The 20,531-nt window shown below is 38.3% G+C and overlaps 1 protein-coding gene across 5 annotated transcripts in view; it reads left to right on the forward strand.

Moving 5' to 3' along the window:
* TULP4 (TUB like protein 4) overlaps positions 1-20,531 on the forward strand; it is a 226,663-nt gene that overhangs the window by 46,481 nt on the left and 159,651 nt on the right. For all 5 annotated transcript variants that reach the window (XM_025422632.3, XM_025422633.3, XM_049114043.1 and 2 more), the window contains one exon: positions 16,592-18,837. In XM_025422632.3, coding sequence (XP_025278417.1) covers positions 18,586-18,837 — 252 coding nt within the window. In that variant the 5' untranslated portion in view covers positions 16,592-18,585. The remainder of the gene's footprint in view (positions 1-16,591; positions 18,838-20,531) is intronic.

The raw sequence follows: 20,531 nt of genomic DNA on the forward strand, positions 1-20,531 counted from the left end.
GTTTTTTGGGGCACTTAATAGCTTTAAGTCATATAATAAGTCTCTGTGATACTTATTCTTTGAAATATGTTGAGACTGACTTTATGTAGTAAATTTTTGTTAATGTTTTCTGTGCTTGGAAAGAATATGCATCCTCTGAATTGGATAGAAGTTTCTATATATGTTCATTTTGACCAAGTTTGTTTGTTTAAAGATTTTATTTATTTTAGAGAGAGCATGCGTGTGAGCAGGGGGAGGGGCAGAAAGAGTGAGAGGCAGTCTCCCCACTGAGTTCACAAGCCCAAAAGATATGGGGCTTGATCTCACCACTCTGATCATTACCTGAGCTGGAACCAAGAGTCTGACACCCAGCCAACTGGGCCACCCAGGTGCCCTTTGTCTGAGTTTGTTAATTGTGATGTTCACATCTTCTGAATGTTTACCTTTTTTTTTTTTTCAGCTTGGAATTGAGAGGGCAGATGAAAATATGGATTTTTTTTTATAAATATAGTATGGTACTGCATGTGGTGTTGTATATAGTACTGTACTGTATATACTGTGCAGTACTATATATATACATTTTTGTATATATGTATATATACATTTATATATATACACACACAGACATACACACACACACACACATTTCTACCATCTCTTTTATTTTATTCTGCCTTTTCTTTTTCTTCTTATTAGGGGACTGATTTGAGATGTAGTATCTTCCACTGACCCCTTCCCACTTTTGTTTCTGGTCTTTTAGTGATTACCCTTTAAATTTCACCATGCTTACCTAAACTAATCAAGTGTGAAGTTAATCAGCATTTTAACCACTCTCTTGAACAGTATAAGGGTCTTGGAGTACTTGATAGCTCTAGATAGAATGAGTTAGGAAGTATTCTCTTTGCTTCTATCACCTGATGAAAGAGGTTACAGAAACTGATATAATGAACCCACCTGGGCCTGGTGCTTTCTCTTTTGCAATGTTCTTAATTACTAATTCCATTTCTTAAATAGGTATAGAACTAGTCAGATTGTTTCTTTTCCTTTTTTTTTTTTTTTTAAAGATTTATTTATTTACTTTATGAGAGACACAGAGAGAGAGAGGCAGAGACACAGGCAGAGAGAGAAGCAGGCTCTAAACCACTGAGCCACCCAGGTGTCCCAGATTGTTTCTTTTTTTGTATAAGTTTTCACAGATTGTGTCTTTCAAGGAATTAGTTTATATCATCTAGATTATCAAATTTGTGGGCATGGAGTTGTTCATAGTAATCCTTGATTATCGTTTTAATGTCCGTGGGACCTGTAGTGATGTCCCCTCTTTTACTTCTAATATTAGTAATTTGTGTCTTCTCTCTTTCTCTCTCTTTTTTTATTAGCCAGGCTAGAGGCATCAAATTTTTTTTAAGGATTTTATTTTTTTATTAGAGAGAGAGAGAGCGCACATAAGTGGGTAGGGGCAGAGGGAGAGGGAGAAGTAGACTCCTTGCTGAGCAGGGCGCCTGACTTGGGGCTCAAACTCAGGATCCAGGAGATCATGATCTGAGCTGAAGGCAGATGCTTAACTGACTGAGCCACCCAGGTGCTCCTAGAGGCATTCAATTTTATTGATCTTTTTAAAAAAACAAGTTTTTAGTTTTGTTGAGTTTTCTCCATTGATTTACTATTGTTGGTATTCACTAATTTCTGCTCTAATTCATATTATTTCTTTTCTTGTGTTTCCTGTGGATTTAATTTCCTTTTCTTTTTCTAGTTTCCTAAGGTAGAAGCCTAGATGATTGATTTTAGATCATTAATATATGCATCCGATGCTATAAGTTTCCACGTAAGCACTATTTTCACTGCATTTCATAAATTTTAAGTTGTGTTTTCATTTTCATTTAGTTCAGAATATTTTCAAATTTCTTTTTTTTTTTTTTTCAAATTCCTATTGAGATGTCTTCTATGATCCATGTGTCACTAGAAATGTATTGTTTAATTTCCAGGTATTTTGAGACTTTCCAGCTTTCTTTTGTTATTTTCTAGTTTAATTTCATTGTAGATTGAGAGCAGAAATTATATGATTTCTATTCTTTGAAATTTGTTGTGATGTGTTTTATGGCCCAGAAAGTGGTATATATCATTGAGTGTTCCATGTGAACTTGAGAAGAATGTGTATTCTGGTTTGCTGGGTAAAATAGTCTATAGATGTTTATTATATCTATTTGGTTGATGGTAATGTTGAATTCCAACTGTATCCTTGCTGATTCTCTGCCTGCTGGATGTGTCTATTTCTGATAGAGGGTTTTGAAGTCTGCAGTATAATAGTGGATTCATCACTTTATCTTTGCAATGTTACCATTTTTGCCTCATGTAATTTGATGCTCTGTTGTTAGGTACATAACACATGATGTCTTTTGGGGGATTTGATGCTTTATCATTACATTACATAATACCCTTATTTAATGTCCTGGTACCTTCCCTTATTTTGAAGTCTGCTTTGTCTGAGCAGGTACTCTCACTTTCTTTTTATTAGTGTTGGCATGAAATGTTTTTATCCATGTATTTTTAATTTATATGTGTCTAATATATTTAAAATAAGTTTCTTGTTTGCTTGCTCCACTCTGACAACTGTGTCTTTTAATTGGTACATTTAGACCGTTGATGTTCACAGTGATTATTGATAGTTGCATTAATATTTTCCTATTTCAAAAAAAAAATATTTTCCTATTTCTTACTGTTTTGTATTTGTTGCCCTTGTCCTTTGACCTTGTTTTTTTGGTCTTCCAATCTTTTTCTGTCTTTTATGGTTTTGAGCATTTTATATGATTCTTTTTCCTTTTAGCATATCAGTTATACCTGTCTTTACTTTTTTTTTAGTGGTTTCCTTAGAGTTTGCTATGTATGTTTATAAGTAACCTAAGTCCACTTTCAAATAACATTATACTACTTCATGAGTAGTTTTAATACTTTATAATGACAAAGTAATCCTAATTCCTTCCCCATGTCCCTTGTATCACTGCTGTCATTCATTTCCCTTTTAAGTAAGCATATATATTTTTTCACACATACGTAATTGAATGCATTTTTGGTATTAACTATGAACAAACATCTGTTAGATCAGTTAAGAGTATGAAAACTTAAAGTTTTAATTTTACCTTTACTTCTTCTTTCTTTGATTCTCTTTCTTTACGTAGGTTTGAGTTTCTGACCTGTATCACTTTCCTTCTCTGTAAGGAACTTCTTTTAATATTTCTTGTAAGGTATGTCTACTGGTGACAGATTTCCTCAATTTTATTTGTCCGAGAAGTCTTTGTCTTTCACTTTTGGGGGTAAGTTCACAGGGTACAGAATTCTAGGTTAGTGGGTCTTAAGACATTAAATATTTCACTTCACTCTCTTCACTCTCACTTATGTGAGAGAAGTATAGATTTTTCTCTGAGGAGAAGTATAGATTTTATCTTACTTTATGGGTGAGGTGTTTTTTCCCTTCAGGTTTCCTTCAGGATTTTTTTCCTTTATATTTGAATTTATGAAGTTTGAAAGTGATGCCTAGGTATGGCTTTGGGGGCATTTTCCCTCCTTGGTGTTCTCTGAGCTTCCCAAATCTCTGCTTTGGTGTCTGACATTAATTTGGCATATAATCTTGGCTTTATTGTTTCAGATATTCCTTCTGTTCCCTTCTCTCTTTCTTCTTCTAGTATTCCTGTATGTGTATGGTATGCCTTTTGTAGCTGTCCCACTATTTTCGGATATGCTGTTTTCTTTCAGTCTTTTTTGTTTGCTTTTGAGTTTTGGTGGTTTCTATCTACTGAGATAGTCTTACGTAAAGCGATTCCTTCCTCTGCTGTGTCCAGTTCTACAAATAAGCCCATCAAGGGCTTCATTTCTTCATTTCTGTTACAGTGTTTGTTTCCTCAGTGTTTTTGATTGTGGTGTCTCTTTTTTGTTGCTTTTTCTTTTTTCTTTTTTCTTTAATTTCCAGGTCTTTGCGTATATTGCTTATCTGTTCTTTTATGCTATTTTATCTGTTAGAGCCTTTAGTGTATTAATCATTGTTATTTTAACTTTCTGGTCTGATAATTCCAGCCTCTCTGCCATTTCTGAGTCTGGTTATGATGCTCTGCCTCTTCAATTTTGTTTTTTGTTATTTAATATGTCTTGTAATTTTCTCTTGATAATGGGATGTGATATACTAGTTAAAAGGGATGATTGTAAATAGGTGGTAAGGTATGGGTGGGGCGAAGCATTCTGTAGTGATATGATTACATCTGAGTCTGTGTGTGGGTGTGTGAACATATACTTTTTTTAATTGTGAAAAATGCATAACAAAATATGCCATCTTAACCATGTCTAAGGTGTATAGTTCAGTAGCGTTAAATATATTCACATTGTTGTGCAGCCAGTCTCTAGAATTATTTCATCTTGTAAAATCGAAACTGTACCCAGTAGACAACAACCTCCCTTTCCTCCCTCCGCCTAGCTCCTGGCAGTCACCATTGTACTTTCTGTTTCTGTGAGTTTGACTACTCTAGGTACCTTATATAAATGGGATAATTTGTCTTTTTGTGAGTAGTTTGTTTTACTTAGCATAATGCCCTCAAGGTTCATCATATGTCAGAATTTCCTTCCTTTTTAAGGCCAAATAGTATGCCTTTATATGTATACGCCTTTATATGTATATGCCATGTTTTATTTATCCATTCATCTGATGGGCCACTGGGGTTCCTTCTTACCTCTTGGCTATTATACATAATGTTTCTGTGAACATGGATGTAGAAATCTCTCTTCAAGGTACTGCTTTCAGTTTTTTGGGGAATATACCTAGAAGTAGAATTGCTGGATCTTATGGTACTCTTCTGAGGAACCTCCATACTATTTTCCATAGCACTTCTACCATTTTGCAGTCCTACCAATAGTACAATTTCTTCACATCCTTGCTGACACTTTTTTTGGGATACTAACCATCCTAATTACTGTGAAGTGATAACTCATTGTAGATATGTGTGTGACCAGATGTCATAATAATGTTCTTTTTGAGTTTTTTCAAAATACTGTTTTCTTTTCTGCCATGGTCTTTGTACATGCTATCTCACTTGCATGGATATCTGCCCTTGCTGCTTCCATCCTTTCTTCACATATTTAACATCTGTTTTTCCATCAGATTACAGTTTCAGAACATTATAGTTCTCTTCCTTATGGCATTTTTCATAGCCATAATTATATGGTTAATGCCTAATCTTTACCATTGGACTGCAGGATCCTTGAAGGTGGGACCAGATCTATACTTATAATTGTCTTTAAGGCACCCATCCTAATGCCTGGTATATAACAGCAGCAATGCTAATAATCACTAGTAATGTGTAGCATTTACAGTGTACCGAATACTATTTTTAAAAATATGCAAAGTACTCAGGGTGCGTGAGTGGCTCAGTCATTTGAGCATGTGACTCTTGATTGCAGCTCAGGTATGATCTCAGGGTCCTGGGATCAAGCCCTGTGTTGGGCTCTGTGCTCAGCATGGAGTTTCCTTGAGTCTCTCTCTCTTCTCCTCTGCCCCTCCCTTTGCTTGTGTGCTCTCTCTCTCAAATCTTTAAAAAAATATGTAAAGTACCCTTTTTAGTGTATAGTTCTATGCTTTCTTTTTTAAAAGTAGGCTGCACACCCAGTGTGGGGCTTGAACTCATGACCCCGAGATCTTCTGCCTGAAGCCAGCTAGGCACTCCCACAGTTATGTCCGTTTTGACAAATGTAAACAGTTGTGTAACCACCCCCATATCAAAACATGGAACAGTTCTATCACTCCCCAAAATTTCTCTGTTTCTTTCTCCCCTTTTCTTCTGAGTTTCTTTTTTTTTCTCAATGTGTTAAGATATGTTTGATATACAACATTGTATAAGTTTAAGGTGCATAACACAATATACACTTATATATCACAAAATGATCACCACAGTGGGGTTAACACCTGCATCACCTCACATAATTAACCATTTATTCTTCATGGCGAAAAGATTTACTTTCAACAGTTGTCAAGTATATAACACAGTGTTAAATACACTTACTGTGCTGTGTATTACATCCCCAGAATTTTGACTCTCAATCTTTTAGTGGGCCTTTGCCTCTGGATTGGCTTCACATATTTTTCTGTTTCCCTTATCCCTCTTAGGTGGGATGGGATGGCTGGAATGGGCTGGAGTTGGGTGTTTCTCTCCCCCTAGATCAGTTGGGTTCTGATAAAATCCTGATTGGTTATACCTTGGTTAAGTAGTTTTTCCTAAAAGCAGACCTTGTTAAGAACAGAATGCTGTAGTATATTTCAAAATGATTCCTTTTTCCTTTCCTTTGCTGGAAACACAGAGGATTTTCCTCTGAAATTTACTGTGAGGTTCTAGTGAGTTCCTGGAGGTAAAACTTGTAAGAGTCTAGGGCCCTGATGGCTGGGTCCTCCTGAAGTTTTTATCTCTCAAACTTGACCACAGTGAACTTCCAGCAGTCTGTCAGTTACAGTTCAGATTTCCCTACCTTGGGGCTGGTTTCCATAGAGGTTGTAGCTTACCCATTTCTGCTCTAATAAATGTAATTCTTCACATTAGCCTTTTGGACTTTACAGTTTTCGGCAATGTGGTTTGCCCCATGAATCACTTTTCTTACAGATCTAAGAAGAGTTGATTTTTCTGTTTGTTTAGCTTTTTACTTGTTATTAGGACAGAGTGATGATTTCTAGGCTTCTTTTATGGCAAACCGGAACCCAGAAATTCAAACCTAAAGTCTAAACTTGAATTATTTTAAATTCTGTTTATGTTCATTTCACTTGCTGAAGTCCAAGAGATCTTAATTTGTTGTTTCTACAGACAACTTATGATGACTTCTTTTCTTTTTTATGTTTGGTAATTTTTGATGGTAACTGATTTTTGGTTGAATCTCATCTGTGGGAATCCTTAGGTCCTAAATTGGGAATGTTTTCGTGCAGGCAGATTTGCATTTGCTCCAGCCCAGAATCATAGAGTACTAGAAGTCTGAGACAGCATTAGCCTCCTTTGTGGGCTCTGCAGAATGTGTGTGATTTGGTTTCTCCACCTTGAGGTTGGACCAAAGTTTGGGTATCTCATAGGATGACGTCTGGTTTGCCCAGGACAGAGGGATTTCCTGGGACATGGGACTTTGAATGTAAAACTAGAACAGTTCTGGGCAAACTGGGATGATGAGAAATCCTAATTCTGATTCCAGTGTTTATATTTGCATTATAATGACATATAATGACATACCAGCATTTAATGATAATTCTGGACATTTATGTGTCTTATATGTACGTTTGCCAGATAACCCTGGCTTTCTTATAGTTTGTATGTATGTGCCTTCCTTGGAGATTTCTCATACTTTCCTACAAGCCCAACAAAAAATTTTGTCTGTTGTAATTTACCCAAGATCTAGTAATATAGTTGTGGGCAGGCCCTTCAGAGGATCCTGGAAGTATAACCTGTAATTTTACTTTTACTTATGTTATTGAGAACGTGTTTCCATGCCATTCCATGGTTCTACAATATGATTACTAGTGGTTGCATAGTATTTTGTTTTATGTCTGTACCAGCACACTTACTGAATCAATATATATGAAAATGCTGTGTTGGAAATCCTTATAGATAAGTCTTTGCACGATTTAACATTATTTTCTTATGAGAAATTTGCAGAAGTAGAATTGCTGAATTAAAAGGCTTGCAACATTTTAAGTCTTTTGTATTATATCGCCAAATTGGTTTCCCATTTCTTTACACCTTATGTGGCACTGGGAATTATCATTTCTTTCAGTCTTTATCATTTTGAGAAATGAAATACTCACCATTTTTAAGTAAGGCATATGACTTTTGATACTAATAAGCACTATATATGGTACCACAATATTTCGACAACAAGGTTTCAGGTATAGATTCACTCTTAGAAGTATCTGGGTCCCATTCTCATTTGAAACTGGTCATCAAGTGGTTTGTCTTACAGCCTTCATATCCTCCTCTATTAGATGTTCATGTTTTTAGAACTGGCTGTTGGGATGCTTGGGTGGCTCAGCTGTTTCAGCGTCTGCCTTTGGCTCGGGGCGTGGTCCCGGAGTCCCAGGATCGAGTCCCACATCGGCCTCCCTGTGTGGAGTCTGTTTCTCCCTCTGCCTGTGTCTCTGCCTCTCTCTTTCTGTGTCTCTCATGAATAAATAAATAAGATCTTAAAAAAAAAAAAAAAGAATTGGCTGTTGAAATCAGGTACAGAAAGTAAATAGGGAGTAGTTTTCCCTGAAAATGTACCTCTTTGCTGTTCTCTGAATACAAACCCCTAGCTTCCTCCCCTGAACTTTTAACTCACATGTGCTTCAGTGCTTGTCAGCCTCAGGCTTTCAAGACACCCAGGTTCTGAGTGACTGGTGTTGACCCAGAGTCAGTACAGAGAACCTCGCCAGGCAGCATTTATTTCCCTGTTTCTTAGAAGACGGGGCTCTGTAGCATGCTTGGTGCCTTGTTGGACACTACTTACTTAAATGCAGTACTGATGGGTACTGTAGGTGAGATAAAAATTGGAGTGTAGGAGTTTGTTTTTTAGTAGGTATGATGAATTAAGTAGAAAGATAGCTCTACCTCAGGCAGAGAAGACCCTTGCCATGTGAGTTTGCACAGTGCTTTGGTGTATTACATCTAGAGGAACCAGTGCCGTTTTGAACAAGACAGAAGTTTTTTGAGGATTGCATCTCTCAAATTTATGGTTCAAGTCAATGGAAAAATGACTGGATATGAATACACTTGTAATAAGCATGCATCTTTTGAATAAGCCTGAGCATAACCAGCACACACGTCTTCATGATCTGACTGGCATGTTTTGAGAAGTCAGGGCTGGAAAATGACAACACGATAAATATATTAGATCATGATTGAACTTCATTATCTTTGCATTGGTGTTGGGAGGTTTTCACGTATGTAGTTGTTCATATGTAGGTAGCCATGTGACAAGTCACTTCTGAGAGTATCCCTGCCTTAGAAGGCAGTCTTAGAAGGCAAATTTGAACTAGCTTCTAGGCAGCTAATGAAACTAATTAGGAACCAGTTAGAACTGCCTTGGGCTAGGTGGATATTTGTGGGTTCTGGAAGATTCCCCAGGGAATGGAGTGACTGTAATTAGAGGTAGGTCATTGTAGTTACTTTAGTTCAGAAGAAATGTAGAGTTCAGGGTCTGCTACCAGCTGTGGAAAGGGGGCAGCCAGGGAAAAGCATGGGGAGAGCCACCCGGGCAGTAGACCTGAGTCTGAGACGTTTGACAAGGAGGACGCCAGAGCTGCTGCCCTTCAAGTAGAAATTGGGATGGGTTTAATTTCATCATTACTTAGGAATACTCATTTTCCTTTCTTTTTCTCCCATCCCCAAACAACTCTGTAATCAAAAACTTAAGCTTTGGAACATTTTATTCAAAAATTTTTACTGGGTTTTTCTCTCTGCTTTGTATTCATCTAACATCTATATATTTTGCCTACTGAAATTGACCTTTGCTTCTCATCTCAATCTTCTGTTTAACCACTCTTTTAAATTTTTATCCTTTAGAATGAAATAGAACGTTGTTCTGAAATTTTATCTCTATTTGTTACTCTTCATATGCGTTTTCTTTGCCAAAGCCCCCTTAGTTTGAGAACTAAATCAGTGTCTTTGGTATTTTATTGGGATTTTCTAGATTGGGAGAGTACTCATTAAGGTGGTATATAATAATTTTTAAAAATTCTTACTGATTTAATTTTTTTCTAAAAATCCCAAAGGATTGGTGCCTAATATAGTTCATAGCTTATTAAACCTTATTGTGAGAGATCATCATACATGTAGAATGTGTCTGACATATAGGTCAGAGTAATTACAGAGTGAGCACCCTGTAACCACCACCCCAATCAGAATGTGGACTATTGCCAGCACCCCAGCAACACCCCTGTGTGCGTGCCTCTTCCCATTCACAGTCAGCTCCTGGAGGTCACCACTGTGCTGCTTTATGTTGTATTTTCCTGGCTTTTAAAATTTTAGCTATACTGTCTGTATATGCAGTCTTAGCTGATAAAATTAGTTTCACTTGTTTTGGACTTTATATCAGTGGATTTATATTGTAGGTATTTTTTCATGGGATCTCTTTGCTTAACATTATGTTTGTGAAATTCACCCATTGTTCTATGGTGTGTTCATTGACATTGCTATATATAGGATTCTCTTGTTTGAATCTGACATATTCTGTCCATTCGGGTTGGTTTCATTATTTTGGCTAATGTAAGAGTTGCTGCTACTACAGCTGTGAATGTCTGTGTGTCTTTCTCAGGGAGTACTGGTGAGGAATGTGTCTAGTGCACACATTCAAGAGTGGAATCCCTGTTTGCAGAGTACTCATGTCTTCAGTAGTCCTAATACTCTGGACTGCTTGCATTCTTATAACTTTTAGTGAATACATTTCTTTTTTTAAGATTTATTTATTTATCTATTCACGAGAGACAGAACGAGAGAGAGAGAGAGAAAAAGAGAGAGAGGCAGAGGGAAAAGCAGACTCCCCACAAGGAGCCTCATGCGGAACTTGATCCCAGACCCTGGGATCATGCCCTGAGCCAAAGGCAGATGCTAAACGACTGAGCCACCCAGGCATCCCTAGTGAATATATTTCTGTTAAAATTGTGGCAATGGAAAATATCTTTCCTAATTTATTTTATCTCTGATCTCTAACATTAATGCAAATGATCAAGAAATAAAAGATTTGTTTTTCTCCTTACCTCTCCCTCTAGTGAATTTTATCCATGTTGGTAAAAAGTAGAAATCAGAACAAAATAAACTAGAGTGAAAATAACTCTATCTGGAAAATAAAGTATCTAATTACAAACAGGGGAGGCAGAGAATGCAGTACAGGGGACTTTTGCATAAAATATTCAGTTAAGGTTTGTTGATTGATTAATCTGGGAGTGTCTTATTCCTGCAAGATTTCCTTTCCTAGAGAATGTACCATTCTGTCCCTCAATTGTACTTTTCTGAATTCTGGGACTTGTAATTTGTCATTAAGAACTGGATAGTATGGAAAGTTAGAGTGGGAATCTTATTCTAAGTTTACAGACTCTGGTGCCACTGTCAGTTAGTAATTCAGTCAGACACACATATTATTTAAAATTGTAATCTCCAAAAAAGCAGGGATGGATTTTTCAGTGATTTATAGGACTAGTCTGAAAATAAGCTGTAATTACCAGAAGCAGGTCTGGGTCTGTATTACAGTGTTTAGGGTAAAAAACATAAAGCCAAATTTAGGAGTATTTACTTTCAATCTGTTATTGAAAGACTTTGAGTATTTGCTTTTCTTAATTTACTTGATTTTAAAATGAAGGTAAAATATACGTAGCAAAACTTACCATTTTAGTCACTTTAAAGTATACAACTCAGTGGCCTTAAGGACAGTCACATTATTTGCAGCCATCGCCACTGGCCATCTCTAAAAATTTTTTCATCATCCCAGACTGGAATGCTGTACCCATGAGATAACAGCTCTCCAGCCCTCTCACCCTCAACCCCTGGTGGCTGCCATTCTACTTTTGATCTCTATAAACTTGACTCTTCTAGGTACTTCATAAAAGTGTATTTAGAAGATTTGTCCTTATGTGACTGCCTTGTTATTTCATTGAGCATAATGTCTTCAGGGTTCATCCATGTTGTGGCGTGTCCAACAGAAAGTTGGTTCTCTTTCTTTCTTTGTTTCTTTCTTTCTTTCTTTGTTTCTTTCTTTCTTTCTTTCTTTCTTTCTTTCTTTCTTTCTTTCTTTCTTCTTGTTTTGAGAGCATGTGCTTATGTGAGGGGTGGGGAGGGTTGGGGAAGGTTGGGGAGGGGTGGAGGGAGAGGGAGAAAGAGAATCTTCTGAGGAGCTCAGTCTCAACCACCATATGAGATCATGACCTGAGCCTAAATAAAAAGTCAGACACTTAACCGACTGAGCCACCCAGGTGCCCAAGAAAGTTCTTCCTTCTTAAGCCTGAGTCATATTCTATTGTAGGTACAGACCACATTTGGTTTATCTGTTCATCTGTCTGTTGACAGTGGGGTGGCTTCCACTTTGGGATCTTGTGAACATGGTGGTAAAATACTGTTGGAGTCCCTGGTTTCAGTTGAATAGTTGCTTTTTATTCTTTCTATTTATCTTTCTGTTAATCTATACCAGACCCCTTTTACTTAGGAGTGTAAAAGTAAGAAGCTGATCCTCTCAGAAGCTGATCAGTTATAGCTTCATTTTCTCACCCTCGTGAGTAAACAAGACTAAAAGAAGGGAAGTGTGCAACACTGTTGATTTCTGTCAGTGTAGTACTATAATTGGTGCTAGCCTTTCAGTAATTAAGACATTACAATTGTGATGCTATTTTGTTAGATTTTTGTATCCATTATTCATTGGGGTCATCATAAAGTAATATGACATTTTTTATATATGTGGCTATGGTTCTTAACTTTTATAATTTTAATGAAACACTTATGTCTGTGCTTTTACTACAGAAATTTATCTTACATACTTAAGTATAATAGTTATTTAAGGCTTACATTTTGGAGAGCTAGCGTATATTGGTGGTTTTCAAACTTTCTAGTCTCAGGGCCTCTTCATAGTCTTAAAAATTGTTGGAGACCCACAAGTGCTTTTGTTTATATGTGTGTTAGCTATTGATATTTACACTAGAAATTAAAACTGAGAAATTTTTAAAAATTACTAATTCATTTAAAAATAAACTACTAAATGTTTTAAATAATATGTTTCAAATGAAAAAACTGTATTTTTTAACTAAAAACATTTACTAAGAAGAGTGGCATTATTTTACATTTTGGCAAAATATCTTTAATGTCTTAGTAAAAGATAGCTGGCTTCTCCTATCTCTTTCTGCATTCAATCTGTTGCAATATGCTGTTTTTGTTAAAATATATGAAGAAAATCTGACCATACAGATATGTAGTTGGAAAAGGAAGAAATATTTTAATAATCTTTTCAGATAATCTTGGATTTTTTTGCTGCTATATTAAAACTTAACAAGTGGTAATTTTTTAAAGGCTAGTAGTAATGTGGAATTTTAAGTGTAATTGGTGAATTTTTTGTACTTGGTTAGATTAAAATCCTTTTGTCTTTCTTGCACCTCAGTGGCTTTTTTTGCTCTAGCATAATTTGTGTCATCATGAATTGGTCATTTGGAAAATAGTGGTTCACCAAGTTATGTGAATCTTCCAAATACTGACACACTATGAAATATGAAATACAATATAAAAATACACATTTGTTAATGTTACTTCCAGTCGCATCCAGAATATCTTTAAATCTTGGGGAACTATCAAGCTTATAGTGATAGACAGTGGTTTTCAAACCCAAAATTCTGATTTTAACTTGAGTGCTCAACTTTTCTTTATAGGCAGCAAAAACTGTCAGTTTTCTTAAAGTGACATGCTCCCTTTGTGTTTGAGATAATGTCTGCCAAAAAGACCCACGCCTGAATTACCATAATTTGTCATTCATTCTTTCCAGTAAACATGGTATTCCATGCAAAAAAACATCATTTCAGTTTGTAGTTTAAACTATAGCACAAGTGCTTTTTCCAAGGTCACCCTTGAACTTCAGTAATCAGTAGGGATGCTTTCTGTGTACTTGAGACACAGAATATTAACCAACCATGTACTAATGGTTGAGACTTAATACAATTAATAATTTGTCCTACATCAAGAGTATCCTTTCTTGGGGCATTTGGGTGGCTCACTCGGTTAGACGTCTGCCTTTGGCTCAGGTCATGATCCCAGGGTTCTGGAATCGAGCCCCAGGTCCCTCTTTGGCCAGGAGTCTGCTTTTCCTGCTCCCTCTGCTGCTCCTCCCCCTCCTTGTATTCTCTCTCTTTTAAATAAATAAAATCTTAAGAAAAAAGCATGTTCTTTTCTTAAAAAGATTTACTGGGGCACCTGGGTGGCTCAGTAGTTGAGCATCTGCCTTTGGCTCAATGAGATCCCAGGGTTTAGGGATTGAGTCCTACATTGGGCTCCCCGCAGGGAACCTGCTTCTCCCTCTGCCTGTGTCTCTGCCTCTCTCTCTCTCTGTGTCTCATGAATAAATAAATAATCTTTTAAAAAAAGATTTATTATTTTCTTTATTATTTAAAGATTTCTTATTTATTTTTAAAAAATTGAAAAAAAAAACAAAAAAAATAAAAAAAAATTTTTGAGAGAGAGAGAGAAAAAAAAAAAAAAAAAAAAAAAAACAAGCCAGGGGGAAGGGCAGAGGGAGAGGGAAAAACAGACTTCCCCTCGAGCAGGAAGCCTGATATAGGGCTTGATCCTGGGACCCTGTGATCATGACCTGAGCTGAAGGCAGATGCTCCCCCTTATTTATTTATTTTAGAGAGAGAGAAAGCACGAATGGGAGGAGCAGAGGGAGTGGGAGAGAGACTGTCAAGCAGACTCCATGCTGAGACCAGAGCCCTAGGGGGTGCTCAGTCTCACCACCCTGAAGTCTCAATTTGAGCTGAAACCAAGAGTTGGATGCTTAACCACCTGTGCCACCGAGGCACCTCATATTTATTATTTAAGGAGAGAAAGAGACGGGGGTGAAGGACAGGGAGAAGGAGAGAATCTCAAGCAGACTCCCCGTTGAGTGCAACAGGGCTTGATTGCATAACCCTGAGATCATGACTAGAGCCAGAATCAAGATTTGGGTGCTCAACTGACTGAGCCACCCAGGCACCCTTGCATCAAGGATATTCTTAATTGAAGCTGGCATTTAAAAAAAAACCCTAATGAGTACTGGTACATTTGGGTACCAGTGCCTTCACTGGTGCTAATGAGCTGAGTTTGACATACTGTTGCTTTGGCACCATTGATACAATTTTCAATATAGTAAATAATGTCTTAGTGTTATTATGAAAACAATTTTGACCTTATAGATCCCCTAGGAGGATTTCAGGGGTTTGACAGCTTACACAGTCATATATAGTGTGGATGCTTTAATAATCATGGATTATGCTGTTAAATAGTTTAAAACCTATGTCTATATAGCTGGGTCTTGAGAAGTTGTGTCTGCTTTTCCCATCTGTGGCTGCCAAGTCAGAACATGGACTAAGGCTATATTATACAATGGTATTAGCATTTTAGGAGGAAGAATGTGGTGTTAATTTGAATTTTATAGCATTTGTTTTTACTTTACCCCCCTCAGGTACAGGTGCTTCCTTGAAAGAATTCCTGAGGGAATTTAGTGGCTTTAATTTATAGGTTCATACAAAATATGTATAATGACTCATCTGAATTAGAATATCTCAAGGAAATTGTGTAGCTGCTGCTCTGCTCCTGCCTGCCTCCTGTAAACTTTTCCTTGAATACCTAGTTTGTACTGAACTCTCTGCCAGGATTGAGAAAGATGGGTTCCCAGCCTCTATGAACATAGAAAAAGAGTGTTTGAATGCAGTGTGATGAGTGCTGTAACAGAAGTTAGTGCAAGGTGCTCTGGGAGGCTTCACAGGACAGGTGCTATTGTAGGTGGGGTTTAAAAGGAGTGTGTTGGGGCTTGGAAAGGAGTGGAGACATGAAGGAGAGGAAGGACACAGTACTTTGGGGGGGCAGGGAGTGGCCAGATTCAACAATGTAACACAGGCAAGGCCAGACTTGGAGGCCAGAAAAGAGAAGGGTCTTTTTGGGTCTGATCTTATAGACCAGATGTTCTCAAAGCAGCATTAATATCTATCTTTGTGGAACTGGTTAGAAATGCAAATACTGGCCCTACTTTTTCAGTGGCAGGTGTTTTGGGTGGAGCTAAGCTGTTGAACTAGCCCTCTAGGGTATTGCCGAGGCCAGGGGAGAGCAGCCTAGGTTTTCCAAGTAGCCTTGAAAATTTAGAAAAGGTCACCGTGAGGGCCCTCTGGAAGGTGGGATGGTGTGGGGAAGTTAGGGACTGCGTCGTCCAGTGTTTTTGTGGATGTGATTCAGGCCTGGACTATTGGCAGTAGGAAGGAAGAGAGGGCAGATTTGCTGGAGTTAGATTCTCTAGGACTGTATCACTAGTAGACAGCTTAAAAACTATGAAAACAGCTATTCTTTGCTCTGGACCTGCCAGCAATCCCGGATAGAGACCATTTTAAAGGCCCTTGCTTCTTTTGTCTTTAGGCAACAGCATTTAGCATAGTGAAAAAAACCAATTCAGGTAACTTGCCTGAGCCTCTGGAGTTTCCTTTTGGAGGTTGCCCACTTAAGTAGGGTGATGGTCCCTGGAAGGATAGAGTTGCACATGCAGAACCCAGAGTCTTAGATAGATAGCACAGTGTGGGAGAATGGAGGGGATGATTTCATTCAGGTATGTCCAGCTACTGGCAGATTGAATAATCACTGCATGGCATTCGAACTCCTTATGTTGTATGTTGTCAATGAGCTGCCTAGGTGTACCCTTTTATTGTTTGAATTTGAGCAATCAGTAGCTCTCTTGGGGGTGTGTGTGTATGTGTGTGTATGCATATGTATGTATGTGTGTGTGTATGTATGTATGTAAGTGAGTGTAAAGATGGGGTCTCCCAGTTTCAGTTATGGCAGTTACTCAGTTAGAACCTCTCTTCTTCAGTGTGTTAGTTTTTTTTTTTTTTTTTTTAATATCCTGTTTTGTTTTACAGATTTGTAAGACTCCAGGGCCTTCAAGCTGTGATTCATCAGATGGTTTCTGAAATGACTGGGAAGACGGACGCTTTGGTGCCCATCGAAGAGCATATGTCTGTGTATATCTAAGACCTTCTTTGTACACATACACGTTTACACGAGAAGACAGGCTCATTCTCGTGCACACTTGAAGAGTTTTACAACTGATGAAAATTAATTTAAGAATCAGATGGAGCAACTTGATACTACTGGGCTCAGGAGCCCGGGGAGAAAAATATGTCACTAATGGTCAGTTTTCCACATGGTCTTCACGGGTAAAGAAAGTTTGCAAAAAGAAGAAAAAAAAAACTTGCACAGTTCAAGCCTCAAAAATACCTCTCCAGTTTAAAGAAGAAACTAAGTGAGAAGGTGGCCAGGGGAGAAGTGTGGTTTCAAGCAGCACAGGCAGGATCATGCAGTGGGTTTTGCACTTTATTTTCCAGTGGTTTTGGTGATTTGGACAGACTTCAAACCCCTAGACTGAAAAGTAACTCTGGCTGTATATATGACTTCAGGAAAGCAAGGTCAGGTGTGTTGGGACAAATTTGAACAATGAACTGGTTCCTTTGCCTTTTTCAGTTAACTGTATTAACTGTATTCTTGAAATTTTAATTTATGATTTCCCTTTTCCTTTCCCGTATCTATAGGATAATATTTTAAAGTAGTAGTTGAAACCAATATTTACAAAATAAATATCAAGGAACATCCAAGCAAAGCTTCTTTTCCCTTGGACTGTACATGTGGCATTTGGAAGCAGTCTCTGAATGTGAGCAGGAGAGCGCCCATCAGCAGAACATGCTGACTCTTTAAGGAAACAGTGTGGAAGAACCCGACTCTTGCCTGTATTTTTATTTTAAGGGATTCTCTTCCCTTTTGAGGCCAAGAAGACTTGCATATAGGAGGAAGAGTACTTGTTGGACTTAATTCTGCGATTAGTCTTTTTATTAAAGATGGAAAAAATATGTGATCCTTAGGAGCAGAAAGGGGAGAAGCCAATAGAGGAGGTTAGGAAAGAGACGGGTAAAAGAGACAAAATCCTGTAGTGAGGCTTGGTTTTGTCAGCAAGAGGATTTAGGATTCACCCAAGGCAAACACTTTTGCCACTTAAAGAGCTTTAGAACCTTCTGGTTCTGCAAGTGAAGGGGTTTTCTCTCTCTGCCTCTATGGCACCAAGGAGTGCATCGGTCTGTGGAGGGCCAGTCAGATGGAGCCCCACTCTCCCTCAGGACACAGTAGCCTGCCTGCTGGGAAGCCAGGACAGGCCCTGAGGTGGGAAGTTTCTGGTTCTGAACAGTGGGGAGAGTCTTTTTTTCTTCCTGAACTTGGACTGCTGTCTGCACAAACTCTGGTCTGTTTTGCACGGTTTGTGTGCCTTTTTTTCCCTTTATGCAATCTTTTTCAGCTTCAGCAGCAGAAATTTGTCTAGTTGAGAAAACATGCCAGAGGGTGGTTTCAGAAGGAAGATGATCCCACGTGTTCAGTCTCTGCATCTGAACTTTTGAAGAGGAAATTCCAGCTCGAGGGATTCTTTAAAGCCTTAAGTTACTTGAAATCTATGTATTTGCAACCCTTTGTCTCTGGAATCATATTACACTAAACTGGAATCTCAGGCTGAATGAGAATAACCAAGTTGAGTGAAAAGAAGAAAACCCCGTTTCTTGGTCAGCAAGTGTTAATGACGTTCTTCCTCTAAGGACTTGAAAATAAAAATGGACGCATGTTGTTTTTAAAGCATTCCCTTTTCCTAGCAGACTGCCATCATCTTTTCTAGAGGAATTTTTTCACTATGCATTTGGTGGATCTTTATACAATACTGACCTTGTAATTAGGGGTCAGTCTTAATTAAAAGGGGTCTGGGAAGACGACACAAGCCAACCACAAAAATTAAATCAGTCAAGTTGGTCAGTGAAAAGAATTGGTTTCTCGGCATTCAGCATTACTTTTTAAATAAAACAGTTAACTGAAAAAAAGTATGTATGCAGCGGTGGAACATGGGCCTGTCCTTTGTAGTGACTCCAATATCCTCTGCCTGTCCTGGAAGGGGCGCGTGCCCAAGAGCGAGAAGGAGAAGCCCGTGTGCCGCAGGCGCTACTATGAGGAGGGCTGGCTGGCCACAGGCAATGGCCGGGGCGTTGTTGGGGTGACCTTCACCTCCAGCCACTGCCGCCGGGACCGGAACACTCCACAGCGGATAAACTTCAATCTGCGGGGTCACAATAGCGAGGTGAGCTGGGCTTTTGCCACGCTTCTTGTCTGATCGCTGCTGGGGGTATTCTTGAAGCCTCTCCCTGTGGGTTCAAAATTTGCTTTGCTTCGTTTTCTCAACTTGCTGTCAAGGAGACTTTTCAAACCATGAATTCCGTCTTCTCTGTCCCAGTGGGAACGTGGCTGTGTCCCTCTCTGAGCGTGTCTGTCCTCTTGGACACCCTCACTCTCCTTTCCCAGCAGTGGGCAGCCCACTGGCAGGGAACACCAGCGTGACTTGAGGTTAGATAATCTCCACCAACGTGTCATGCGCTCAGCGTTTTTTGGTCACCCTGTATGCAGAGCAAAGAGTCACTGCCCCTGTGTGAGATTGGGACTGTAAACAATGAAAGTGGTGTTGTCTCCACCTTACATGGTGAATATCCACCTCGCTCTGGGTGGTAATTTAATTCCTACCATGTATTTCTTGTACATGGAGGTGCAGAACAAAGGAATTAAACAGAGGTGACAGAGATGATTAACTGGTGAAGAGCCATGGTTTTTCATATCTGTTGGGTGTGTTGTATTGAGGATATTATGCTGTCTATGCAAATATATGGGTTCCCCTGGGCTTCTAAAACCTAAACAGTATTATTACTACCTGTGAAATTCATTCAACTGGTATTTATTAAGCAGTGTTGAAGAGTTAGGTACTGTGTTTAAAATAAGAGATGTACTTGCATAGCATGTTAATAGTATTCATGTTTCCCTGTCAGCTACCTTATTTGTGTGTTTTCTTAGGAGGAATCCATTATAAAATGTCCATGCATAGTTACTAAGTAGTTGTAAAAGAGGGAGAATATTCTTGAAGTATATATACAATAAATGTATTAATCTTAGGCTTACCTCTCAATGATTATTCACATGTGCATTCACCCATGTAATCTCCAACCAGATGAAGATGTAGAACATTTCCGTCACCCCTCACAAGTACCTGCTGCCCCTTCGCAGGCTGTCCACCCTGCTGAGAGGTCACCCACATAAGTTGTGCTTGTGCTTGAACTTAATATAAATTCATCATATACCCTTTGTGTCTGGCTTTTCTCACTCATTGTTGTATTTGTGAGATTTGTCCCTGTTGTGTGTGCTGTTAACTTGTTCTTTTTGATTGATGTTAGTTTTCCATTCAAGGAAGAAACCATAGTTTTTCCATTCCTGTATTGATGGGCATTTGGGTTGCTTCCAGTCTTTGGCTGTTATGGCTAAACCTTTTATAACGTTTGTGTCTTTTTATGGATCTGTGCATGCACAGTGGAATTTCCAAGTCCCAGTACAGGCATAGGGTTAGTAGAAATCACCAATTTCCCAAAGTGATAATGCCATTTTATGCCCCCCCCCCATAATTAGGAAAGTTATGGCTGTATAAAAAACTTCGTTTGAATTTGATTTTTTCATATGAAAAAAATGGTTTTATTCAAGGAATTATGTTTTATAAATACCTCTATACTTACTGCACACACACAAATGTACACTACACAGCAGTCAATTGGGGAAAGCCCTCTTTAGAATCACCCTGCAGGTGCAAATGGGGGCAGAAGCATCTTAGGGCTACCTTATGGAATTTGGGGCCTTGGTGGCATGCACAAGAGATCTGAAAGTTTAATTATATGTATATAATTAAAGATATGAATTGCAAAACTTCAGTCCCTCAGCCTTTCTTACATTGTTTCAGAT

This window comes from Canis lupus, chromosome 1 (genome assembly GCF_003254725.2).
Source record: "Canis lupus dingo isolate Sandy chromosome 1, ASM325472v2, whole genome shotgun sequence".
Lineage (NCBI taxonomy): Eukaryota > Metazoa > Chordata > Mammalia > Carnivora > Canidae > Canis > Canis lupus.